The sequence below is a fragment of the Dendroctonus ponderosae genome, unplaced genomic scaffold (genome assembly GCF_020466585.1).
Source record: "Dendroctonus ponderosae isolate FM_Combo_2020 unplaced genomic scaffold, Dpon_F_20191213v2 Dpon_F_20191213_7, whole genome shotgun sequence".
Taxonomy (NCBI): domain Eukaryota; kingdom Metazoa; phylum Arthropoda; class Insecta; order Coleoptera; family Curculionidae; genus Dendroctonus; species Dendroctonus ponderosae.
This window is the reverse complement of record NW_026018916.1, coordinates 5952295-5979699: the sequence shown is the minus strand read 5'-3', so window position 1 is coordinate 5979699 and position 27405 is coordinate 5952295. Positions and strand designations below refer to the sequence as shown.

Sequence of the window (27405 nt, the reverse complement as noted above, 5' to 3'; positions counted from 1 at the left end):
AATGTTATAATTAGTCGAGGCGGAACGATGTTGGAGTTTTTCTCTAATGAGCAATATTTCTGCTTATTAAAGTAGATTTTTCGCCTGGAATCCCGAAAAAAACGTATTTGCCTGATTTCTTTTGTCGCGTGTTTTATTGCTTTCAGTCCTTCAGAGCTTGATCATTCGATCAAAACCGTGTATTTTCTGTCTTGGGGCAGCAGATCGTTAAATTCAATTAATCAACATTTACAAATACTAAACAGTTCAATATCATCAATATATTCATGGCATAAATTAAAATTATAAAATCAAACTAAACTGGTTTATCCTATGTACAAAGGGTTTTTAAAGCAATAATTTACTCTATCGATATTTATAGAAACATACAAAAACTGTACAAAACATCATTTGTTCGATGGAGATTTTACAGTAGCTAATGGCAGTTTTACATGCTAGTTGGATAATATTTACAATGAATCTACCCAGCAAATCAAATATTAGGCAATATTTGATCGTTTTATATGTAAGCGATGTGGCTATTATCTATTGTTAATTAGTAGTCAATCAATCCTCCAATCGTTAAGAATGTATATGCCTTTTCAAGAGAACTAATTATAACATGGTTAAAAGTAGGAGTTCAATTCAGTTACATCTATTTAAATAATTTACCCATCGGAAGCTTAAATCCTTTAAAAAATAATTTCACATTGGACAGATCTCTCAACTATCAGGTTTATTGCTTTTTTGTAATTAGAGCGTTTATCTCATGCTTTACTAGTGTGAGCATGTTTAAGATTGTTTGACTCGATAAGCATTGAAGCATCGCTCATCATTCTGGCGTTGCTTCTGACTAGGAAAAGCAGATGACATTCTTCGTACACTGTCAGCTGAACTCGAGTACATACAAGCCCATGCAGAACTGTGGCGCGTTGAAGATCCAACCATCTGCATGAATTCAATTTGCAATTAAACGCACTGCGAACCTAAACTAAACCAACCTTTGTAAAGTGAGTTCGCGTTCCCTCACTGTGCTTCCCAGAGACACGTCCGAAGGCCCCCAAAGGCTGAACTCGAGCACTGCCTTGACCTGCGTTAAAGACACTGATCGTTCGTTATTTAGTAAAGACTGAATCAGCGTGGTGGTTTTGGAGTTGGGCTGAAGCAAAGACATGGCTTTGCTGGCACAAGTGCAAAGTGAACCGTACTTTTCTTCTGGTGAAGTCAGCGTGGTTAGTTCCGAAGGCAAAGTTCTGCAAATAATGCAAGTTGAGACATTCACTGAAGAGTCTTGTGCTTAAAACTAACCCTTGCATAATGCACAGTCGATGGTGCGTTTCTCTATCCACTTCTTTGGACAGGATGAAGCTGTTCAAGCTCAATGGGAGTTCTTCGATGCCTTGGGCTTGCAGCATCTTCAAGGCGTTCACTAATTGAAGCATTACAAAGAAACCGTCTCTCCAAGTTTCATCCTGGTTTGGTTTTGTCTTGAGCAACGCTCCATAGGACTCGATGGTGTGCACTTGAAGCCAAGGTAAAACGGAAATTGTTGCTGAAATGTCCAAATATATTATTTTATTGCAGTTAAGGTTGTTTTTAACGCCTGTCTTTACCTTGAACTTGCTTTTTGGTCTGTTTCTCGTTAGCACAGTATTCGGAAGGGATCAAGTCGCTGAAATCAGTGACGGAATTTAAATGGAAAGTTCCTAAATTCAGGGTACTGGAAGTACTAATGCCAGTATTGAATGCTAAGGTTACGTGCTGCGCCCCCCATAAGGCTTGCCGGAATGTTCTGGATCCGATACTGACCGGAGCAGTTCCAGTTTTCATCGAAAAGTCCATTAAGCGGAGATTTGAGCACATTTTTAAACCCCGCAGTGCAGGTTGGATGTACACCGTTTGCTGAATCTAAAATATATACGAACTTCAGCCTAGACAAGAAATTATCCTGAGCAGCTGGTTTACATTTTCCAAAACTTGGGCTAGGGCTTCATGATTTGCCACTACGACAGCCCCATAATTGTCCTCGAGGTTCTTATGAACGATGCTTCTCCCCTTCTTTGAGCGCAGTTTATGGGTGCGACCGTTCTGAATCCAGTCATGATCATCTTCAGTCACCTAAAAATCAAGAGTTTTGTCAAAGATGGTTGAACAGTTTTGGCTCCAGATGTGCCAAACCTCAGTTTCACTCCCATAGAAGCTGTAAGGAGCGTATATTTCCGATTCGGTTTCACTTCCACAGTAAGTGAGCGACATACTTCTAGGAATATTTCCATATTTGAAATATTCTCCAGAAACATCGATGGAACTTTCCGACCTGTAAGGAGACAAAGTTGTAAATTCCACCCTGAATTATAGATGGTTTTACCTTTTATTCAATCGGGCGGTTTTCGACTTGGGGCTGTTTTTACCGCTGGAGTCGCTGCTGGGGCTGCTGGATCTGTTACTAGAACTATTAACGTAATCGTAAACGTTTTCCGACTGTTTCAAGCGCCCATTTCCCACTGAGTCGTAGTTGTCCTTTCTTTGCTGGAGTTGTTTCTGCTGTTGCGCTTCCCGTTCTCTCATGCTGGCCGTACGAACCGGTTTGTTGGGAACAATGGAAGACCTGGGGAAATGTTCTTGCATTCATTTTATTCTTGTTAATCAATGTTTATGTTTCTTGGACTTTTGGATTAGTGACGGGCGTCTCAAAGAATCACACAAGGTTGAGATAACCGCGTGTAGTGTAGAAGGAAATTGTTGCATTCTATTCTCCTCAAAGAAGCACAGGCAGTAATTAATAAGACTAGGCCTAAGTAACTCTTAACTTAAGTTCCCTTCATTCAAAAATCTTCCCGCGAATATTACGACTCATATATTGAATCCACACCGACCCTGATTTTGTTTCACAACTACACGTGATTTTCAGTGGACTAGTGATACGAATTGGATCTACTACATATTCCAGAGCTATTGACTCGTTTGTCGTTTTGACTGCATTTTTTAACAAAACGCTGGAAAAATTGTAATCTTATGGACGTCTCTTACTTACCTAACTTCTCCAATATTGGCATACACCGTCTCCGCCTTGGGCTTGGTAACTCCAGTACTAGAGTTAGAACTACTCCTAGACAAAGCTCTTTGCTTATTGAGGATTTCCATGCTTTTGGGAGGCGGTGGGCCACTCATTGGCGGCTTCCAGTTGTCGTAGTTGCGTGGAGGAGGTGGCGGTTTATTCACTTTTAACGGTGGCCTGCATTCACAGAAAACCCCTAATTTACTTCCGTTCATTTTATGAACCTCTGCTGCTCCTACCGTTCGTTACTGGAGTTCTGCACTGGGGGACTGTCCATTTGGTCCGGCTTGGCTACAACTTCCACCTTAGAACCGTTCAGTTCGCTGGGATGGACAATAACCAAACGCGGTCTGGGCTTGGGGGTATCATTCGCTTCCTCAATAGTGGAAGAGTCCCCGGATAGTCTGGGCAAATCTTTGCTGGAGCCCATTCGGAGGAATTTCCTCAATGAGAACCTGCCCTTGGGTTTTCGTTTTTCATCCGCGCTCACCTGATCAACCAAATAATTACTCGTCGCTTTCTTCTAGAACTTGCAGGACTTACCACTAAATTATCAGTAGATATGGATAAACTCTTCCTGGGAATAGGGGCAGGGGTTTGATAATGACTTTCTACTTTCTCGCTATTTCCGTTGCTGATATACATCTTCGGCGTGCATGAACTGGCCCTTTCGGTTCTCTCCCGCTTCTCCTTTTCCCTCACCACTGGAGAGTCCCCATTGGGCAAAGCTGCAGAATTTCTGGTAAACAACTGAGGTGGATTGGGAGTGTTCGGAAGGTTGTTGATGGGCAATGGCATGGTCTCTTCGGGTGGTTGAGGAGCTCTTCGTTTGTTGCATCTAAGAATAAGCACAGTTAGACAAACATCGCTAAAACTCACTCTCAAAACTTACTTTGGATCCATATCGGCTGCAGAATCCTGCTGCTTGATTAAAGGCTCTTTAGTAAACGTAGTCATTGGTTGGTTCTGTTGTCCCATATGGCTAATATTTTGAATGTTAACTGGTTTCCGGATTAGCACCGTGGCGGGTTTTGAAGGAATCTTTGGCTTCTCGTATAAAAGCGGAGGTGCATGGGCTGGCGCTGTTGAACAAACGTCGCCGTGGGGATGCAGAAAGGAAGGCTGATTTTCTAAAGACGGAGGTGGAGTGAGTGGTAAGGCCGGTAGCTCTGGGGCTTCTGGATCTTCTCGACCGTCCGGCTTACCTGCTTGTTCTCTGCTTTCAGACAGTGGCAAATTAAATTCAGAGTTTGTCTTGACCGCGACACTTTCATCGATTTTTACAGTATTCAATTGAGAGGTGGAAATTTGTATTTCGCTCTTAATGAAGTTCGATGAAGAGATTATGTCTCTAAATAGTTTCTGATCTCCTTGAGACAAGCGGTTATCTGCGCTATTATCATTGTTGTTGGTATCGCTGTTTTCCTTCTGTTGCGTAGGAATTGTTTTGTCTGGCAAGTCTTTGTGAGGTTTTTTCAAGTTTTTCGAACTCAGCAACTCAATTCGCGCTGTTGAAGTCTGATAGACTGGTTTGTCCAAATCGCGACTTTTCAACGCTGGGGTTCTGGTTAGATTAATTTTACGATCAACTTTCTGAGCCACTTCACAGCTGATTGGTCCTTCGGTTATCTGCACCGTGCCTATGTTTTCTTTGTTATTCCCGTTCGTGCCATTTTCTGTTTCTCTGGCGGGTGTTTTACGACGCCCCAAAATGGAATTGTTGCTTTTTTCTAGGGTTTCCGAAATTTCGTCCAGAAGAGACTTTTCTTCGTTGCCGGCTTTAGATGAGTCTACTTCTGGTTTATTATTATATGAAGTCAACACTACGTTGCTGCTTTTAGAGGCTTCTTTATCGGGACTTTTCAGTTCTCTGCTGCTGTAGCTCTTAGTGGCATTGTACTTCCTCGGTGTACTGTCTTCTCCGAATGGCGTCACTGATACCAAAAGCGTCTGCTTTTTCCCGTCAGAATTCACCACAGGCTTGCCAAGCATGAGATGAGCGTAGCTCTTCTTTTCCTCTATCATTTCTCCAAGCGAGACGGTGTTGAAGTTTGTATTCTTTTTCGTTTGCATCCTAATTTCTTTTGTGTGCTCTTCCTCATCTGAATCTGTCAATAGATCGTCGCAGTTCACTTCTTCGCATTCATATGCCGGTTCTTCAGCAGCTTCATCTTCCGATAACCAATCTTCACCTCCATATCCTGTAATGGCCCGTACTTTGCAGTTCTCGGCAGGTTTTATTTTTGAAGAATACTCACCAATAAATTGAGCTAGTTCTTTGGTAAAGGCAACGTTCAGTTTGGGTTTCGATTTTTTTGGGTCTCGGATTATTCCAGAAATAGACGTTTTAACAATTAGTGGTACCGCTTTGGGTTTCGATGGCACAGCGTGCTCGTCTTTCGATTTGAAACAATTGGAGCAGAGTTCTTTCTTCCAAGCGTTTTGTATGAAATTTTGACAGATGGCCGAAGACATGCTCAACTAGTTGCTCACCTGAAACAATAAAAAATCGGTATTAAATTTGAATGTAGGTCTGGGTAACACTGTGTTGAGTTGCGCTATTGAGTTGTTGCCGCCCTCTGAGTTAACGAGTTATAACTCATCGGTTAATGAGTTATAATTCATTTATTAAAGCTTGAGAACCTGAGACTGGAATTTTCACATCTAAAAAAAGGTCATCAACATTTTTCCGGAGTAAGGTTTTACTACTTTGTTTAAACAACTGAAAAAAATCATCTAGATTTTTCCTGCAACATAACTGAGTCCAAAGAGCGTCGACGACTTTTCTTGTAAAGTCGATCTTTTAATTTTTTTGCGTAAAAGATTCAGTTTGTCAGTATTTTACAGTGAAACGTTAGGAAAACGTGGTTTTTCTGTTTAGAGACCGTGCTGTTTAGAAATATTTACCTAAAAGTGAAGAAACCCCAGTTTCAAAGAGTTTTCCAAATAAATGATTATAAACTTTGGCTTTTTCAGTTCGGGGAAATATTTTTGGAAAAACACCTAGAAATAATTATTACGGTTTTGTCCATAATTCGGAGCTGCAAAAAGTTTTCCAAAAATTTTTGCACAGCAGTTAGGGAGGCGAGCGTTCCAATAAAATTTATCTTGCAATTTTTCACAGAAAATATCTAAAAATTGTCAGTATTTTAAGTAAAACTAAAACAGAATGCGATTTTTTGCGTTTTCGATTAAAAACTTTTAGTTTTGTGATCGGTTTTGGAGAAAGCCTTAATGGTTTTCGGTGAAAAACGGGAGAAATTTTTGTCGTTTTTGTCCCGAATTCGACGACGAAAAAAGTTTTTGTAGAACTTGTACTAAGCTACAAATTTATCCTGTATTTTTTCGCGTAAAAGTCCTCCAGATCGTCAGTATTTTTAAGTGAAACTCTACGAAATAGAGCGTTCTCGAGTAGAAAGTAAAGCAAGAAAAAATCAGTCAAAACTAAAAACCCACAATTTTTAAACGAACTCTTACAGTCTTCAGAGGTGACGAGATTTTCAAATAATCAGTTATAAATTTTTGCTTATTCTGTTGGTTTTTTGATAGAAAATAATTTTATTTTTGTTCCAAATTCGAAGCTGGAAAAGGATTTCAAAACTTTTTGCAAAGCGACGAAGGATTCGAAATTTATTTCATAATTTTTCGCGGAAAATACCTTAAATTTTTCAGCATTTTTAAGTGAAACTTTAGAAAATTGTGCATTTAAAAAAAAGTAACTTGCCCAAAAAAATGAAGCCATTTAAAAAATATTATTAATAAATAACCATTAAAATAAATCTAAAACAAGTAAATAAAAAGTTATCAACATTTTCTCAGCAATGGAACTGAGTTACTGCGCCGGTGCGTTGGATTGGCGCACCAAGCCATTTGCGTAGCACGGCGCCAACTCATAAAAATTCACTGAGTTACACAGGCCTATTTGAATGTGCTCTAAGCACAGAGTTAAAAAAACAGCCAATAATAATTAAAAAATACATAGGATTATTGCAGAAAGTCGGTTTGCAAGTAGGAAACTAACTGGCTGTTTAAGGTGCATACATTTGAAAGAGGTTATTTATTAATTTTTTTGTGATATCCGTGTCGTGAGTATGAGGAAAAAATGTCCTACAAATAAAATAAAAAATATATATAAAAATTTTTGTTTCATATATAGTGTTTCCATTTTCTACACTTTTATAGGGTCCCCGAAATTGTTAGTGCTATATACAGGGTGTTCCATTTAAAAATCAGTTTAGGTCCAATAACTTTTTTACCAGACACCGGACACTTATTCTGAAAACGGCAGATTTTGCAACAATCATAATAAAGAAACTTGCATAAAACATTATGTATCTCGTTTAACTCAGAAAATATCGGGACATTTTGAAATTGAAAGTTTTCTGATTTTTTCTTGTATCTCTTAAGCTAGCAAAAATCTTCAAATTCTGATTTTGCCATTTTAAGTTTGACCTAAAGCGAGCACCATCACTTTTATACTACTTTTTTAGTGGCACGAACAATTACGGATAAACCCTATAAAAGTGTCGAAAATGGGACTCTCGGTCCATTTTGGCTAAAGTTGTGCATTCCAAGTCACCACAAAAACTAATTTTCGATCATCTTATTTTCCTATTCGGAAATTCATCCATAGTGTCATTTTCCGATAATACGTTACTAGAAATTCCATCAACATTTTCTATTTAAAGTTATTTTATTTTTTCCCTGCACTCTTATAAAATCCTGTATAATCTCAATGTAATCAGTCCTTCGAGCAAATCATGACAAGTGACATAATTTTTCACCGAAAATTAGATGGCAGAAGGAGAGTTTGGCGAATCGCCCCGACAATTATTGCTGCCTGAAGATCATGAGTTCTTCAAGCCTCCATCAGCTCAATTTATAGTTCCTTTCGATGTGCCGATTGTGGAAAAGAAGCTCACCTTTGAGGAAGCTTCCAAATGCTTGAACACTCTGGGAAAAGACGAAAGCGGTATAAGATATGCCTATTTAATGATAACTGCCACGGATAAGAAGCTGACCGATATTTCGATTATTTTGAACTTCAAACATGTGCTGTTTTTGGATTTGAGTGGAAACTATTTGAATTTGGAAGCTTTGCAAGTTTTGGCAAAAATGCCTTTTTTGCTCATGCTGAATGCGAACAGAAACCGCGTGGAATCTGGCGCTTTGGATACAATGCCCTATTTGCAGGTTTTACGTTGCTTTTATTGAAATTTTATTCAATTCAGCTGGTAACGATTCTTCTAGACTCTCTGCCTAAATATCAATAAAATCGAAGAGACTTACGACATTTCTCAGCCAATGCTGGAAACTTTGGAACTGGAATTTAACCAGATTTTCACAGCCCAGTTTGATAATGAAAAGTTGCCCCATCTGCTGGAATTAGACCTGAAGGGCAACCACTTGATAGACCTCAGTGGTCTTTATCCAGAAAGGTAAAATGGAGCTTTTTGTATGTTCCAATGTGGGCAATTTTGCTATTTAGCCTGGAAAGATTGTTCGTTGCCCAAAACAAGATCACCAGATTAAATGACTTGGCGCTCTCCAAACTGACAAACCTCACCACTTTGCACCTTCGTGACAACAAAATACGAAAACTCAATGGCTTTTCTGAGTTCCTCACCAAACTGAGCTATCTAAACCTGAGGAATAACAATATAACGAAGGTGAGGCAATTTAGAAAACTGGCCTGTTTGCCAAGTTTGGAGATACTCGTTTACACCGGCAATCCGGTGGATGGGAAGCGGCAGAAAGGTTTGGAAATGCAAGGAGAGGAGCCGGGTGAAAATGAAGTTGAGGATGAAGAGGAGATTTTTGGGGAAGATCAGCCGGAAAAGAAGCCCGAATTGGATCCAATTCGGCTCGGAGTGTTGGTTTTGCTGCCCAATTTAAAGGTTGAATCAACCCCTGCTTATGTTACTGGATATTAACCTGCTTTTATTGCCAGAAAATTAACAAAGACTTGGTGAACTTTCAAGAAAAAGAAGAAGTGTTTTTAACAAAAAGTAAAAGGTTGGATAAAATTATGAGCGAAATGAGCAGCGATGAGGAAACAGAACCTCCAACCACAACTTACACGAGTGAAACTGCAGGCTCTGAATCGGAAGCTGAGACAGACCAAGACATTTTCGATCCCAGAACAGACGAAGAAGAAAATAAATAAGTTTTATTACGTTTTTATTCGTCCCATCTAGATTATCATCAAAGCGAAACAGTGCTTATTAAATTAGATCTCTCATTAAGATATCGCTGTACATTTTAAAGAACTGCTTGTCGTGAAGAGGAAGTTAAATGAGCGCGATATGTATTTAAAACCACGAGGTTGCCAGTTGAAGAGGACAAATCTGCATAATCTTGGGAATATCAAGTCGGCATGAAGAACACCTGTGAAATCGACCATATGGGCATCGGGTCAAACCACTGCCAACACAAAATGAAACAAACGTGTACTTGGTTGGGATGTTTACAGATTAAAGTGCAAAGAATGGCTTAAATGAAGACAGAATGAACTTGTTGAGAATATAGCAATTTTAACGAGGTAAATCAAATTGAGCGGTGCGTTTTTTGGAAAAAGTCTGAATGCTGCTGAATTGAGGCAGATAGTGGACGACCAAAAGGTGTTTGCGTTCCAGACATCCTAGTTTTTGATAATACTTTACTTTTTTTCCTGTACTCCCTAAACATCCCCAGAGGAATGCCGCCAATTTTGAATCACCCTGTACCCTGCAATAATAAGGTCGCTACATTAATATATTCGACTTTCTGATATAAATGCTCTCTTGTCCATTGCTTTTAATGGTCAAACCGTTGCCTAATTACACGAAGCTTTCTTCTGAATGAGATTAGATGCGCTGACTGAGCATTTTTTGGTTCATCCAACATCTAGACGGACTTAATGACCCCACCAATAGTGATTGTTTCTCGGAAACCGGCTCTACAGGGTTACCGTACTCGCATACGTCGAGAATCATGAACTTTATGGATGGTGAGGTAAGAGTTCACATGTTCCCAGCTCTTGTAGGTTGTATATTTCATTTGAACTTGGAGTATTTTAAGAAGTTTGCAGAATTACTAATTCCCTGGAATCTTTCGACGGGGCGTAAGTGCACGCTTAGACAATTTGGTCCTTCGCACTGGAAAACTTTCGTTAAATTTGTGTACGATTGAGTGTAAAAAGGAACGTTAAACATTTAGTATTGCAGATTGCGGGTGAAATAAAAAATTGCAAATATATATCATGGGAACCGGTTAAGTACCTCGTGAGAACCTAAACAGTTAACGATACCTTGCGGGCAATGTGTCAGTGGTGTTAAAAGAGAAACGGTGAAACCAGTATCTTCTTCATTGGCTTTTCTTGGAACGAAGACCGGAAAATGTGCGAAAGGGCAATAATGTAAAGTAAAACTTTCAATTGATGATACGAGATTGATTTCATTGAGAAAGTCTGTAGACATTCCTGCCCATAAAGTCGCAGACGTTCTCAGGTCTTTCGTATTTTGCTTAAATAAGGGGAATTGTTTTGAATTTTCAGCTGAAGAAAAATACAGATACAGAGATAGTTTTTCCTACTAAACGAGGATTTTAAAAAATGGAAGTGTTTAGGGATAATATAGTAATGATACCTTGACAATTATTAGATACAATGGAAAATAGGCGAAAAGTTAAAATTGATGTTTGACTCTTTTCGATTGAAAATTGAGAATCTATTCAAAAATCTTTTAACTGCTTATTTAAGACGCAAAGAACGCGTCAAGCTGACGAGGCAAATCACTCATTGTTGAATGTTTTTATTTAAGAATTGGAACTAAAAAAAATTGATTTATAGTGTTTAAGTTTTGAGAAGAGATTAAGTGCCAGAATGTGTGAGAATATTTTGTTCACATTTGATTTTCTTGCAGCATCATGGATATTAAATTTAAGTGGTTTCATGCACTGTGACTGAACACATTTATATGCAATATTTTTAGATAAACACTGTTTCGACTTTTCGAAGTGAACGCTCATCTGCAACATGCTATGATATGAATGTTTTTTCCGCACCTACTGAGTGGTAACTAAAAGAAAGTATTAACTGTTTGTTATGAAGCATTCATTTAATATTCGCCCAGAAAGAAAGTGAACTACATTTTAGATCTGTCGCCTCGACTAACATTCTCCAACACAACAATAAAATTAATATTTTTATTCAAATGAAGTAAAAGTGGAAGCACCTCACTAACAGATGATTTCTATGTACAAAATGTGCCTAATAAAAAAATGCACATTTTCACATCGTTCGTTATAATCATTGTCATTGAAGATCCGCTTTTACTTTCACCAATTTTCCCATCAGATCGATTAATACCGAATCAATTGTTGAGATCGTTGCTCTTGTACGTGCAACAATTTGCTTATTGAAGATACTGCATAGTGTGAGGTAATGATGGCACTTGGACGAAGATCGTGATTACTAACTAAATCCGACTCTTCGCGTGTGTTTTCACTTTTGTGTGCAAAGTGGCTTTAATTGGATATTTCAGACGACTCATGCAATCGATAATTATCGAAATTAGCTGAACCAGTCGTCTGGATACACTTATTAAGGAAATAAATTGACTGTCATGGCCCGCGTTGTTGCAATAGGGGAGAACACTGAAATTTATCTACTTAAATAAGCCATTTGCGGTTTTGCCCTAATAAAAAATAAAAATTTTACACATTGAAAAAAACTTACATGGTGAAGCTTCCCCAGTTACCACGCAAACCACTCAACTTACAAATGAGTATAGTTCCGCGTTTACAAACATTCACGTTGCATGGAAATGATAAATATCATTTACCTCATTTTAAATAAAAGTGACTAATCGGAACAGAGCAAACACCTAATGAAGCTGGCCAGATTTAATTGGATATCGTAAATCCAAATCCTTCAGTAACTAACTAATGGCAGTTGAAAGCATTGGATTAGCTGATGTGTTGGAAAATTTCAGCTGTTTTAAACAATTCTTCCAACAGTTGAAAGTCATGCAATGAGGAGAGCAATTCGGGTTTCGGTATAAAGATGGGATTATTCATAACGAGCGGTGTAAACGTGCTCATTACAAGGTAAGCAATCGACACTGTAGTGTGAAAGTTGTATTTGCAGTATCTGGTATAAAATGACAAATATGGGTGTTTATTTCATCGAAGCAGAAATGTTTCTGTTCTTGGAAGTGTAGATTCACCCAATATCAATACGTATCGAGCGGACATATCGATAGCCTTATTTAGTCATTTATATTTATCTTTTTAACTTTTAATGGCCATAAAATTCTTACTGGTCTTGTTATTTTATAGGTTTTTAAATCCTGTGAAATTCCCAGCCGACACTCAAAATTCGGCGTTTTTCATCAAATGCACGAAGTGAAATCTCAATTTGCTACCAAATGTGTAGTTATTTACATCAAATTAAATTGTCCGTTACGATACACCTCAGTTGATTTAAAATGGCACTTAGTGGCAAGAGTACGGTATTATGGTTGATGTAGGAAAAATCCGGGAAAGCGTTGGGTCAACTTAAATATATTAAATGCATTTTCCAGACGTAGTTCTGGAAAAGTAAAGGGAATTGATTCCGCTTAAGTAAGTGCTTGCTTACGCAAATCACTAGAAGGATATTTTACATAATGAAGATAATTTAATCAGCAATTACACATTAACAGCAAATCCAAAGCAAAACAAGATTCGCCTTGCCTAGCGCCGCGTTAATTCACTAAAACTCGTTGTAATCGCGATTTCATGTACTAAAATTTAATTTTAATGTGTGTTGAATCAGTGAATAGGCAATAAACTGTCGAAAGTCATTTTTCAACAGTTTGAATTTAAAATTTACAATTGTTGATGTGTTTCCAACAGTTTCTCAGACATGGGTTACAAAAATAGAGTCGGAGTATTTTTACGACTATTTCTGAAGGTGTTAGGACTAGCCGATGAAACTTAATTTGTTAAATGTAGTTCTCGACATGAGCAATTGAAAAGGTTCTAAATAGAGTGATTTGAGACTTGAACCTTGAAAATCGCAAAACTTTTAATACTTTTGCTTCTATCTCTTTGGAGGTGAGGAATTTCTGATTTTCTGAGCCGTTTTGCATTTTGGCTTCTAACCTAGAAACACCAAGGACTTTAGGATCCAGACTAATTAAGGAATAAAAGCTCTTGAGATTCTCTGTTGAAAATATTGAGCGATATTTTGAATCATTACTGGGGTATGCTTTTTTGACTTTAAAACCGTTTATGGAAAAGGCTCTTAAAAATCATCAGATATTTTTCGGAGCTTCCAAGATCAAATTTTTTTGCAAATTTCTGCTAAAACCTAATTGGGGAAAGATAGTTCTCACGATGGGATATCGCAAAGGCTTCAGAGATCCGAAATTTTTAACTTTCAGTAGACTCGAAAGGGACAAAGTCTTCCTTTAATCCTCAGTTTTTTTAGCTTTAAATATTACTGCATGAAATGTTGATTGTGTGTAAATCCGAGTTTTTTAAAATATCAAGCCTCAAGCCCATGGTCTAATGTTGTTTACTAAATGTGTTGATGCAGAAAATACCATTAAAAAATTGAGAGTCCCTGGACGTTCATAATTGAACAGTTTATTCAAGCAAGTTAATTATGTGAACCGTAGAAGTTCTTAATTAAATAAACCGATAAAAAAACTAGGATAAAAGCAATGAAAATAATTGAAAATTATACATTTTGAGACACAAATAAAAAACATTTCCTCATTAATTAAGTACTTTATTGCTTTAAAATATTGAATAAACATTTTTCTCAGATTTTTTAATGTAATTTACATTTGTGCTGATGAAGGCAATAAAATTGAACGATTTTTAGTTTCCTTTAATTTGTTACAGTTCAGGTGTATATTGTTTTTTAGTTTGGTTTTTTTTTTGGTTTTAGTATAGTTTGTTTTGTAGTGTAATTTCTTCGTTTCTGTTTAATAAAATTCGAAATGTTTCTGCAAAAGAGTACCTAAACGGAACAATTTTTTACCAGAAAATCACAATAATTTGTATTGAAAGTATCAGGGTACATTTCAGAAAACTTACCTATATGATGAGAATATTGTTAAACCATATCAGATTGCTTGAGAATCTGCAAACAAAAGCCAAATTAAAATAAATATATTAAAAACATTGCTTATTAACTGACTAAAATATGTCAACAAACTTTCGATTACATCAAAAACACAGAAGCGATTACAAAGAGCGCTAGCAAAGTACAAAACTGCAATTGTAAAACACGAAAAGCTATAGAAAATAACAAATTATAGCCAGTTTTTTAACCATACCATTGTAAGCTAAAAGCTGACATATACATAAACATACAAAGCGGCTGTTACAGAATTTTTTTATACATTGCAACTAGTGATAAGATCTTAATTGTTACGACATCCCGTGTGATGCAACTGAAAATAGAGATAAAACGATTACAAGAGCGCATTCTTCAGAAGAACTCGCCTGTGAAATATGGGTTAAAGTTGCACGCATTATCATTGTAACCACTGTTAGGAGTTTTGGTTTAACGGCAATCATTCGATTGGGTTTACAAAAAAAGATGATTTGGAACCAAGCCAATTGAAACGCTTATTAGCAGTGATGTCTTCATTTAATATACTCTAGAACACCAGATTTTTGGCGGAAGTTCATTATTTATACAGGAAGTGACCAACTGTAGGTGATTTCATCTAACAGTTCTGAATGGTCTTTGCAGTGATGAGCACTCTATTTTTGAGCTTTATTACTTCTACATTTTTTCTTTCAAGATTCTGTAGCCCGAGTAAATAATTGTATTTGTTAAAATACATTTTTTATCGAACTTGCCTAGTAAACCCATTTCTACCATTTTTAATTCAAAAATATGTTTTCTTTGTTTAAGCACTCAAGGTGTTGACACACTTTTTCTAATGCGTAATTTAAGATTCTTTTAACAAATAAGAATATTTGAGACACTGGTAGAAGAAGATCGACTAAATATTAATTTTCCTGTCTCTCACATTAAAAACGTCCACTAATTCATTCTATTAATCTCGACCTGAACCAAATGGTCGTCGAGCACCAATTCTTGCGTTCAAAGACCGGTTCCGTAAAAATCAAGCGAGAAAGTCGAAAGAAAACTTGCCGTCTTGAAATGTAGCATGATTGGGCCCCTCTGGCTCTCCGGATTTCTGTACCCAAATACAGCCTTGACCTTAGTTTCTCCACATTGTTGATGATGGTAATTACGAACTGTTTGTTCATTGATTACTCATAAGACGTTTTATTGGAAATCCATCTGGCTTTTTAGCTTGACTGAGCCGACAGGAATTGAGTTCGTGTTCCATCGAGTGGAAAACTAACAGTTTTTCTATGACATGTATAATTGGTTGATGAGGATACTCGAAGATTATATGACGGAAAATTGTTGAATTGCTCAATGTTGTTTTATTTATTTTTATTATATCCGGTTCTGGTTGTTATATCAGTGGTTTTTTTATTCATTTATTTAGTTGTAATTTTTCTCATGGTTCTCATATTCACCTATCACTAATTTTCTTTCTAAATGATTGAGTTGTTGCTTTTCTAAATGGTCTTTTATCCGATTATCTTTTCGAGATCCAGTGTTTCTTTATAATGAATAAACATGAGCTTATGATTACTTTATGCAATTTCAAGACAAAGCGGCTCATTTGGTTTCCCCATGGAATTAAAAATTGAGTTTCCCTTTCTTTCCACTTCAGTTCAGGAAATGTGTATGTTTCATTATATTTTTGATCAAACTCAGTTGAATTCTTTGTGCATTATTTTACAGTTTTACATGTTTTGTCATCTATTTAATTGTATTTTTAATTATATCTGTCCTTGTTAAGAAGCTGCACACAACATTTTTGATTCAAATTAACAAATCTATGCAATGGCCAAAGTAACTGAATTTGGAAATGCGTCGAAGTTTTTTTTAGGAAACTCGATAAATTTCAGAACTATCGCGGTGTTGAAAGTAGGAAAAGGTTGCGTACATTTCCAGCGGCTAATCTTTGAAGAATCCTATAAAATTTAGTTGTGGCAAACCTACATAGTTCTGCTGTACACACTTAAATGTCATGTGTCGATTCTAATGTAAATACGAACTAAAAATCAGCTTTACATTCCTGGTAAATTGAATTTATGCTAAACAGTTGGCCTACTCATTGAGATGACTTAATCCTTAATCATCCGAGTCTTAAACACGGGCATGTACTTATTAATGGAGTTTTGAAAAGCCCACTCGCACAATTTATCGAATAATGCGGAAAAGCCACAATTCCATTCAACAATAATTCAATGTTTTCACTTTGTACCGTTCAGCGGCTTAATTTTTTTCAAAGTCTTCACAAATAATTAACGTAACGTTCGAGCTGATTAAAACCACTTTTACGCATTAACATCGCCGATTAAATGCATCATCGTTAGTTTTAATGGCACAGCTTTTCACATTTTTAAAAACGGATTTCACTTCAGGTGAAAATTGCGCGAAAAATCAGGACGGAATAGTCCAAAGTTCCGCAGCAAACAAAAGTCTGCAGCCACTGCAATAATCTAATTAGCAACAATTGCACAATGCATACCGTGCGATTTAATTGCGGAAATTCGGTTCGGATTATAGGAAAACAACAATAAGGAAGTCGTATGTGGTAGTTCAGCAACTATATTAATTGCTATGTTTGCGGTGCGGCCAAGTACCTTATTGACATCGGATTAGTGGCTTAATTTTTAAGCTTTTTTGCGCTGTTAGTGTAGATATTCTTCCATTTTTTTTCGTGTAATGTTTTCTTTGTTGAACAGTGTTCGTGTCAGCTCTGTCGTGAAGTTATTTATTAAAATTTCTTGTTCTTGTAAATTAACAATGGAAATTCAATAGGAAAAAATCTGCAGTATAAAGTGTGCCATTCAGGACAAAAGTTAAACAGGTTCTCGAAAAAGGCAAGGTCAGCATCTGGCAAAAAAACAGTAATAGCAAACAATGTGAGCTACTTCTCCCGGGTCAGAAATAATAGGTATTTGAACGTCAAGTAACTGTTTAGTGAATTCCATCAAGTCGACGATAAGAAAACGCTACTTAAGTATTCTACAGCAATATGTGATATTCTAGTGATTTAGATGTGGCAGTCATGCAACTGTTCAGTCAGGGTTTGCAAAGACTTCTCTGAATTTCTAATGTTGAAGTGTGTTTGCAAAGTCCAGAGGAATTTATCAGAAGTATTTCGCGTAGATCGCGAATAAATTCGCTTAAAATTCAGCAATTTTGTTCAGTATAAATTGAATATTTTAAAATCTGTAAGACCAGTTTGCAAAAAAATTGCAGTTGCGAAAACACATTTGTAGAATCTATACATTCAAGAAAAAAAGGAAATTATTATTTCAAAATGTCCACTAGAGGATCGTTTGATATTTGTTCAATTTTTTTTTCAAAGCTTTTTCAGCTTTTAGGTCGTAGTGGAAAAAGTTTTTTTTGTTTTGAAAAGTAAGTTTTTTGTTTTGAAGTTTCTGTAAAGTACATTTTGAATTTTAATCCAATTCATTCCGAGCTTTATGAGCGTCCTGAGTTGTTGGTCGAATATTTTTTCTTCGGTGTCCACACCACACTTTAGCATAACATTCTACTAATTCCAAGTAAAACTTTCTCAAGTTCAAAGTACCTACAATGGCATGTAACTCTAAAGTAACCAGATTGTAGATGGATTTTTATCAATTGCACTCACGTATCTAGTAAATAATACATAAAGCGTATACCTACGTAACATTACTTAACACTACACGACCATTTGCGGTACGTGGTAGTCCATTTTTTATTTGGCCATCCTAGATCATATGGAAGAACCATGAACTTTCAACATTCTTGCTATTTCAACGCTTCTATCATCATTTTCGTCCACATCTGTTTTTTCGATTCGGACTGATTGAAATGATCTTCAGAAAACTCCAAACTTGATTGAAATGAAGCAGACATTTTCTACTGAAGATCAGAGGAAAACACCCAATCCCTCAATCCCAACATTTAACTGTTTCACTTTTGAAAATCGATTCATTCGTTTTGAGGATGTTCAACCACGCACTAAGTCTTCATTTGGGATCTTAACATTTTAAGCTTCCTTTTTTGCTACTTTTGGCACTCAATGCCGACTTTGGATTGTGCTACTTCACTCAACCTCGTTTATGATTAGCTTCAGCAAACTGAATTATCGCATAACTGTCGCCTAATCTAAATTAGTCTGATTTTCACTTGATGTCTAGCTGGAATTACTCTACATTTTCATTCAATTTTCATTATTTTTATTGCAAAACTGTATTACTTTAACTATGCAGGTCTAGACTAAAATTTCTCTTGCATTTTAATGAATGTGGATAAGTAGAAATCATGTAAATGATCGTAGTTGTGCAAACAGTTTGCTCAATGTCCAAGGTGCGGTCTGAGTCATAAAAAAAATCGCCAACCGCATAACTTATTATTATTTTAACGCATCGAAAAATTGTGCCTCCTAAAGTGTGTCAATACCATGCAATGGTGCGAACAGGTCATCAAGACCTGAGTGGTTAAGAATAATAATAAAAATTATGCCCAGTTGGAACTAAGCTATTTTCCTAAATAAATCGGTTACTGTCAATGAACACTGCTGATTAATCTTGGGCGCGAAATAGGAAAAAAACTTATTCGATCTAAAACAAACACCCATGAGAGCTGGAACTGATTTGGATCGTCCTTGGTTCCGGTTCCAAGCAATTAAACCTTGTTAGAACAACAATGCTTGTATTCCCTTATTTCTATGTGATGAAAACAACACGGCGCAAAAAATGAATTGTGTAAAATTTATGGTAGCTCGTGTTTCGAGGGAATTAAAAAAGTGCATTGTGTATGAACAGGAAAAAATCTGATCCCTGAGACGTGACAATTGAAGGCTGGATACTCAATTAATCAGCCTGTAGAATTGGTACATTGTGATAAGGAATATGTAATTTTAAATCGTCACTTTGTTGTTCTGAAGCACTAAAATCCGAAGTTCCTGTTCAGCAGTAAGAAAATTTTGAAAGGAATTTAGCAGATTTGCCTTCAGTCTTCAAGTGGACAATTTTTAGCCACAGATGGAACAAGAAGAGAACTTAACAAAAATATCCATGAAATTATTTATTTCTGGCCAATATTTACTAGAGTTTTCAAATAAAGGTCACAGTAAACCATGTCAATGAACGAAAAAGAACCTTTCCAACCTGTATTTATTTAGACACCGGTAATATACATAACAGAAATCCATTTGGATGGCATCGCCTTTTATCGCAAATGACATTATGATTTATCGTCATAATCTTATTTGAAGGTGATCAACATCAACCTGTTGCTTATTACATTTGCTACAAGATATTGGGGGGATTTCAGTTGATATTAAGGCTAATGCAACATAAAAGTGTGCTAGAAACAAGGTTTTCGTTCGAGAAGATTACAATTGGTTTTAATGGTTGGACACTTTAACTAAATATTTTTTAAAAAATCCGGCGTCGCTGGAATTTGGTTTCGAAGTTTAGCAAGCACGCATGCATCTTCAGAGGTGTGCTCTTTCGGTGGCCAACACGATCACTAATTATAATAAGGGCCTCAAAAGCTCAAGGAAATTAATAATAACGTTACAAATTGTTGCAAAGGTGTTCAAGCTAGTTATGATTTAACTGAATCCGATTGGTCATCCTCCCCAGGATATATAGATAAACTCATTTTCCATGAAACATTGTCTAGCAACCAAAGAATGTGTGTTATGGACTACGCAATAATAATGAAAAAAACTGGTTTAATGAATTCAAATTCACTTGTTAGTTCTCACCTTGACAGTTACCATTCTTTTCCTTGCGCATACTTTGCATTAAAAGGTCGTTGGAAATTATATAAAACCGATTTGCGTTAGCGATTTTTTGCAGGTAGAAACATGCCGACTGTTTAAGTGTTACATAAGTGCAATGACTTGAAAACCTTTAGGAATGCAAATTTTTCTAATTTATTGGTACCACTAAACCGGACAAGGTTGTTTGAAAATTTTGGCCAACATGTATCAACTGGTTCGAATCTAGGGTATCTTCAGTTTCAATCAAACGAACTTCTTGTCTCGTCAGTTTGTTGACCTACGAATCGTCTTTTTGCGTAAATTTTACATGTTGTTCAAAAGGCAATTAGGCGCAATAAAATTTAATGCTGACTAGTTTAACAGCGTTTGCAAAATCCAGAAAACCAGATGTTCCTTACCCAGTTTTAATGACACAAACACTACCACTTACGCGGACTTTTTCATTATTAATTAATTAACCAAATAATATCTTGTAGCTTCCATCACACAACCTGTGTCACATTTAATGATTTTTTAGCTATAAGTGTGTGCTTGTGAAATTATAAAAATGATGAAAACGTCTGCAATAAAAACGCTTTCGTTTCGTTATTCGCAACTGTGCAATTAGCGCGAGTTTCGTACATTAAAACTGTTATTATTTTAGCAAAATAACTCGACTTAATAGGAAATTGTACGGCATTATCATTATTATTATGACCTACTTTACAAAGAAATCGAATCAAGTTTGCTTTAAATCAGTGCTTATTGTAGGTACATTCGAAATTTCAATTTTATCTTAATTAAACTGAAACATTCATGTTGATGTAAATGTAAGTACACAACCTAGCAAGATCTTCGGTTATTGTGAACATGACACGGACATTACCAGAGAGGAAAAGAGGTAATAAAAAGAAAAACTCCGTTTAAATAGAAAGGAGAAAAAAATGGCAATGTTATTCACTGGTGGGTCTTCTACCCACTTGACAACCCGATAAAACATACCAACTAGTTACAAAGGTATCTTGTATAATGGGCTGATAATGCACATTAATAACTTATGTAGATGTAAACATTAAACCTACATTGGCGCCTCTTAATCCTACATGGCAATCAGGAAATTGAAGAAATGTACTTGGACAAAAGGAAATAAGTTTGTTCATTTGTCTTGATTTTTGCAAAAAAAATATTGTAGGTACATGATGTTTACACACCTTAGATAGTCATAGGTGAGCTTGACGCGATATTCATTTATATAATACTAATTTCAGAATTTTTATTTTCGGTTCCTATTTAATACAAACCTTAAAATAATTTTTCACTTACGCTGGAAGTTGCATCTTGATGAGAGAAAATGGAGAAAATGAAAATCTACTCAAAACATATTTGATGTTATAACATTATTCCAAAATCAAATTTGCTAAACTAGAAAGTCTGATATTGAGGATCAAAATTGTAGAGTAAATTCGCATTTTGTGGAATTAAAACTCATCGAATTTGTGAACTAGAAATTCATTGTTTACGATTTTGCACTTTAAACTCAACGAGTTTTATATTTAAATCAAAAACTCGACTTAAAAAAATTAAATTAAATTCAGTCTCAATGTTCAAGCTCAAAGTTTTGACAATTATTTTTTACTTTTGCATCTTTAAATCTTGAACGTTCGGCGTAAAACTTCTACCTTTCACTTAAAAAATTGTATTTAATATTCTCACATAAAATTGTCCACTTTGTAAGATCGTTCTATCAAGTTTGAAAATGAGCTCCAATTTGTGCAATTTTGCACTTTGAAAAAGAAATCGCGACCTTACGACTTTAAACAAAGAAATTCGGCTTCGATCTGGAAATATCAACCTTTATTTTGCAATATTAACACTAATAAAAGTGACCCAGAACATTTAAACAATATTTTGAACTGAATTGTCCACAGAAATTCGTCAATATCATTCGACCTGAAACTTCCATACATTTTTGTGTTACATTTGAAAATGCGATTTCAAAATAGAAATAGCGACTTTGAGACTTTATATTGAGTTCAGACTATAAGCTGAAACTTACAGTCTGGAGAAAAAAAATTCAAAATTACCCTATTTGCTTTCAGTTTGAACCTATTAATCATCAACATTTTGCTTTCACATCAAATAATTTTTCTATAAACTGGAAAATACTTATATAATTTATACCAAGCAATGAAGGCACGGATAGAATTTCTCTCGAATGAAAAACTGAAACTGCAGGAAGTTTATCGTTTCCAGACGCAGATCCATGAATATCCCAAATCCAGAAATGTTATTCTAAAAGAATTACTCTATCTATCTTGTTTTTGTGAGTGTTATTTCTAAAATGAAGATTAAAAGTCAAGCGTTTCAATAGGGCTCATGGGTGAACGAACCACTACAAAGCCGATTTAGAATGGACTGCATTATCCAGTGGCGTCCAATTATATGATTTGATCATCAGAACAGCCGAATGATTGATTCCCAACTAGAAAGTTCTGAGTAAAAAGTTCAATTTTGTTCTAATATTAATTTCGAAATTGTCCTTTCTTTCTCATCTTCGGAACTTGATGAAAATGGTAGAGGGCAAAAAACAAACAAAATATCCAGTTACTGATATGCCAAATAATTTAATCGGCTGGCTATCAAAGACCGAAGACAAACAACCAACAAAATCATTAAGAATCAGAAAAGCTGTGTTCAACCAAGCACGTTCCATTGTTTTATAATTTATCTTCAATGTTAAAATCTTCAGCTCAAAATAACATTTCTTCAAAAAGAAAAATCTAGCAGATTTCTTCATATGGTCACGTCTCCGTCTATGGTGAGTCGTACCAGAACTATTTGCATTTAGCCGTGATATTTTCAGACTCACCGACCGACTGACTGCCTGTCTACAGTCTACGTCTAAAATAAACCACAGGAAGTGACTTTTTCTCTTTTTCCAAGCTAAAATGATTCTGGAAACATTTGAATTTAGCCCCGTATTCTAAGTGGTACAGATTTAAAAATATGACTCGGAATTTACAACGGGGATTTCCTGTTCGTTTTCAAGCCCAGTCACATTTTCAATCTATTTCAGTGTGTTCTGTTTCTGTTGAAGAAAATCGTGCAACAAGAGGGAAGACGACACTTTGCTAAGCATTATTAGTGCATATACGCTAAACCAGTCCTTACATACACGTAGATAACAGTGAAGAAAGCTAACTAAATATTTAATATTTGCATTGTCAATGTTGGTTTCGTGTTTATCTGGCCCAATTGTGTCGATTATTTCTTGAAAGTGTAAATTGGTATAACAACACACAGTTCAAGGAGGTTCTTGCGGGCAACCGTTAATAGATAGATGCATTTCAACACATTGATTTTTTTCCAGGATAATTTGTGTTTAAATATTGGTCCATTATCGATAAATCCTCAATTGGCATGGCTTTTTTAATATTGGCATGGCTCTTTCCTTATTGTTTTTCCTGTTTCATTTTTTAATTGTCTTATTCAAAGCTTTGCCTCTGCTCTAAAACAGCAAAATACATCTTTCATTCCTTGCCAAAGTCTATTTTAGTCGAACAAACGCTTTTCAAACTCATTGTCAGTCTGTTAAAGAAAAAATACATTTTATATTGGTCGGTTAATTTTTACGGTCGTTTTACGATCACCCAGACATAAAGTGCTGGTAATTTAGAAGGATGGAGGGGAAGTAGTAATTTTTAAATGACCAACTACTGGGCCGTAAACAGTGAAAAATAGTCTCTTCTCGACATTTCATTTGATTTATCATTATTATGGCGCTTTTTTGCGGCAATCCTTGTTTGGCTCATACGGTGTTCTGTTGCTCTTCAGTAGTAATTTCTTTGCTTTTTCTGGCGATTTCTTCAGCTAGAAAATTTCTAAAATTTCTCTTTCAGATGCTATTTCAGGCTCCCTAATGCTAGTAAAATCGTCGACGAATGTTCACTATCAATCGTCAATTTTTCTTCTCAAGCCTCGTATTAACCGAAAAATTCACCTGCTTGCTTAGTGTAGTTCACACTTAATTCGACTGACACATAAAGCCATCTTAAGCTCTGAGTGTGATAACAAGGTTTTTTCGAAGGCTTTCGATTAAACTCCGGTGGATCCGACCAACCCAGAGGACAATTTTAATAATAATTGTCTGCCAGTTACCAAAGCAATTTCAGCTTCCGGTTGCAAAAGAATGCTTTATTAATTAGTTAGGCGCGGTCCGGTAAGTGAGCCCGAAATCATTGCAGACATCGTTCAGGAAAATTACTTTTAATGAGCGCCTTTTAAGTAGGCAGTTTAGCATTGTCAAATGCATTGTGCAAGTCCATTAACACTTGTAATCGTTTGTCTTCGATTGTGTGTGGCCGGAAAACTTGGGCTTGTAAAATGTATTGATGACTCTGGTTTTATGGCCTGGTACTGTAAAGTTTTATATCCGAAAGCCATTCTGTTTATGTTATTTTATGATTGAAAGAACCCAAGTATAACGGAAAGTCTAACAAAAGAACTACTTGCCTCAAAATGTTGGGAATTTGATTCTTGGGTATATTTTTTGCCCATAAGTTCCCATAATTGAGTGCACGACATTTAAAGCGTTTCCCTTCAGGCTTTAAATTTGCAGTTTTTATTAGTTCAAGCAGTTGAAAGAATTCGCGATAGAGACATCTGTTTATTAAATATTCTTGTTCTACAGACTATTTTTCTCTGGTTTTCTCTCAAATCTAATCATTAACTGATTAGGGCAACAATATTATATAAAACCGTGAAATTTGTCAAAAATAAGGTAATTCACCCTGGATTTACACAGCAACAGCTTTTGACTAGAAAAGCAGTACAGGGCTGCTAAAAGAGTTTAAAGAATAAAAGATTAGATAAACTAAAACCATCAGATAATGGAAATCAAACATTATTTATTGATATACATTTTTTTCTGCGTCATTGTATTAATGTTTTTTGTCAACTGGGAAGATGATGAGAGAAGAAGTTTTCTCAGAAAAATAGTTTTGTTTTATTCCGCCTTTAAGCTCCAAATGAGTGTTCATGACTTGCTCAAGAATTAATCAGTAGGTACAATTTCCGTTCCATAACCAGTGTGTAAAGGATGTATCATCTCCGTGTATCGGATATTTTGCAAAAATCTTCATAACACCGTTTAAAAATGCATGCACTGTTTCGTACGGTGAAAGTTGTTGTTACATCAAACAACTAAGGTGAGATGGTTAGTGTCTCAATTAATGGTAGAATACAGTATTTTTTCGGAAATGTTTAGTTCTACACCAGCCTGCTCAACCCGTACAACCTGTACATTTCGCATTGAATAAAACAAGTTTAATCTCTAAGGTAAAATATTGACTTGAACAAATCTCATTATTTCAAGAATTGGAAAGCAAGGCCAGTGCAATATACGTAGTGTTTTGTGGTTTAAGTATTGTGCTTTACAACACCGCTTATTCCTTTTATTTTAATACCATATACACTACAATATCTATTTATATGCAGATTTAGTTATGTATTGCGAAATTCTCATTCTGGACTCATAAAATCGGTTTTTATCAGAGAACAAATAAAAATTCGCAATTATTTAAATAATGGCACAAATACCAGTTATATAAGTGCTGTTAGAATTTATGCAAATACATGCAATTTTCTGGTTGTGTATAAAACGGTTTGACGGTTTTGATCGATTGAAAAGCCGGGAAAAAATTTTTACGTAACTCTATAATGGAAATTGATTAGTAATTTGCAATAAATCAATATATGCTAGTCTTTTTTGCTTTGAACATTTTCTCATTAAACCATTACTTTATCATAGTTATTGGCGAAAACGGTTTGAATTTATTCATCTCGATAATTCCTGCTTGGGGTAAGCAAAATGTGAAGAAACTCGATGATTTGAAGATGTAAGTACATTTAAAAACTACCAAAATTGAATATGTTGACCAAAAAGTAATTTTTCCATCGAACAGATAGACTTTCCACGTTTGATTCGTAAATAGAAATGAAACTTCAGACCTCCCGTGAAAACTTTTTTCTACGAAAACTTCAATTCAAAGTCTCTAAATTGGGTTTTGCAATTAATAATCGAAGTTTTAATATAAAATAATGCAATATAATGAAAAAATTGCTGATGTCTTTCACACCGGTTTATGAAGGTTTTTTTCATTCGAAAACTTGGCTTGTGGCACTGAAGTGAAACCTCTAAAATCGGATTTAATATAAATAATCCAATGTAATACGATCTCTGTTGCTTTAGCGCATAAAGATTGGGCTCTTGGAATGTATTGCTTTCTTTAGCCATTTTATCCATTAATTTATTCATTAATTATTGTCATTTTATGTGTATTATTTTACACCTATCGTGGCTACCTTTAGTTTTTTTCATTCGCTTTGACCAGATATTTGTTTGCTGATTTTTGTGTTTCTGTATGTTTCTTCTCAAACATTGATCTAAGAAATTACCGAGAATCAGGAATATTTAGCTTTTCTGCCGATGGAAACTTTTTCAATCAAGTAAAAGCTGAAAACGTCGGAATTTGGAATTCATTAAGTTCCACATTTTTTAATATTTGAATAACAGTCACACAATGGAACTGCCTTTTGAATAGGATCGCTTTTTCAAAAATTGCCTCCCTGCATATTATGCTGAAACCCTTGAAAATTGCTGCCAAAACTGGAATAGCACAATGTTTTAATCAGTAATTTCCTTAGTAATTTTCAACTTAATCAAGCGTTTATGATTAAATTAATTTGAATGTAAATTTGCAATTATTTTATCCATTTTACCTTCCTTCAATTGGCAATAGTAATAAAATTAAAGCATCCATTTAATTTAACATTCTCAATCGTGTTTGCAACATAATTATATCAGAAAAAGTGGGAAGCCTTATCCTTCTTAATTAACAACTGTTGGGATTTAACATCTGTGTATGGCAGCTATGTATCTTATTTCACTTGTAAATGTATACGTTATACTTTAAGCAGACACTTACTAGAAAATGGTTTTAAAAAGGGACTACAAGAGTAGCATTTTAAAGAATAATGCAAATTACTTAATGGGGCGAAGAATAATTTAGCAAATTAAATGTGCACGGAGAAAAATTTGTAAAATTTCAGGCTGCAAAGGTCGATTCTTAGTGTTTGGTGCTAATCAGCCGATAGCAAATGTGCTAAAAGTTTGGCTAAAATTATTTTAAACAAATGTTATTAAAGTTAAAATTTACTAGTTGGGACTGTATTTTTTTAATTGGTGATTTATTGAATTTTTTTGGATTAACAATTTCCAATAATGTCCTCGATTTCTGTTCAAAATTCTCGTTAAAAGGGAAAAAAATGCATTTTTCTGCCGATATACGTACCCTACTTCCAGTGCAATGATGGGCAAACAATAATCCACAGTCACTAAACGAAAAATCCAAAAATTATGCCAAACTTATGATGGCACGCTCACGACATATACGTTTGAAGAGGGAACGGCACACAATCCACTAAAACTCTTGCTAAACTATGGTGTTTATGTTTTGTCTGTATGAC

At 35.5% G+C, this 27405-nt stretch overlaps 2 protein-coding genes across 4 annotated transcripts; one reads left to right on the top strand and one right to left on the bottom strand.

Moving 5' to 3' along the window:
- Nucleotides 1–245: 245 nt before the first annotated feature.
- LOC109539729 lies at nucleotides 246–27405 on the bottom strand. Of its 3 annotated transcripts, XM_019907682.2 has the most exons (15): nucleotides 27231–27405; nucleotides 14105–14150; nucleotides 5296–5530; nucleotides 4243–5238; nucleotides 3930–4167; nucleotides 3581–3875; nucleotides 3277–3527; nucleotides 3014–3214; nucleotides 2348–2587; nucleotides 2158–2296; nucleotides 1945–2097; nucleotides 1593–1887; nucleotides 1288–1531; nucleotides 981–1232; nucleotides 246–927 (listed from the first exon to the last, which is right to left on the bottom strand). In XM_019907682.2, the coding sequence occupies exons 3-15, from the start codon at nucleotides 5510–5512 to the stop codon at nucleotides 747–749; spliced, it is 3702 nt and encodes a 1233-aa protein (XP_019763241.2). In that variant the 5' UTR covers nucleotides 5513–5530; nucleotides 14105–14150; nucleotides 27231–27405; the 3' UTR covers nucleotides 246–746. The 3 variants fall into 3 exon arrangements, with proteins under 3 accessions (XP_019763241.2, XP_019763239.2, XP_019763240.2); XM_019907680.2 differs by having other exon boundaries at nucleotides 3930–5238; XM_019907681.2 differs by lacking the exons at nucleotides 14105–14150; nucleotides 27231–27405 and adding an exon at nucleotides 11754–11814 and having other exon boundaries at nucleotides 3930–5238.
- LOC109539730 (leucine-rich repeat-containing protein 23) lies at nucleotides 7789–9282 on the top strand. The gene is made up of 4 exons (XM_019907683.2): nucleotides 7789–8230; nucleotides 8288–8475; nucleotides 8526–8934; nucleotides 8988–9282. Exons 1-4 carry the CDS (start codon nucleotides 7832–7834, stop codon nucleotides 9201–9203), a joined length of 1212 nt encoding a protein of 403 aa, XP_019763242.2. The 5' UTR covers nucleotides 7789–7831; the 3' UTR covers nucleotides 9204–9282.

Coding starts and splice junctions, on each gene's coding strand:
- LOC109539729 (XM_019907680.2), bottom strand. CDS start 5,512: ATGTCTTCGGCCATCTGTCAAAATTTCATACAAAACGCTTGGAAGAAA. Junction 5,239..5,295: donor AGAACTAGCTCAATTTATTG/GTGAGTATTCTT, acceptor GGGCCATTACAG/GATATGGAGGTGAAGATTGG. Junction 3,528..3,580: donor TATCTACTGATAATTTAGTG/GTAAGTCCTGCA, acceptor TTGGTTGATCAG/GTGAGCGCGGATGAAAAACG.
- LOC109539730 (XM_019907683.2), top strand. CDS start 7,832: ATGGCAGAAGGAGAGTTTGGCGAATCGCCCCGACAATTATTGCTGCCT. Junction 8,476..8,525: donor AGTGGTCTTTATCCAGAAAG/GTAAAATGGAGC, acceptor TTTGCTATTTAG/CCTGGAAAGATTGTTCGTTG. Junction 8,935..8,987: donor TTTTGCTGCCCAATTTAAAG/GTTGAATCAACC, acceptor TTTTATTGCCAG/AAAATTAACAAAGACTTGGT.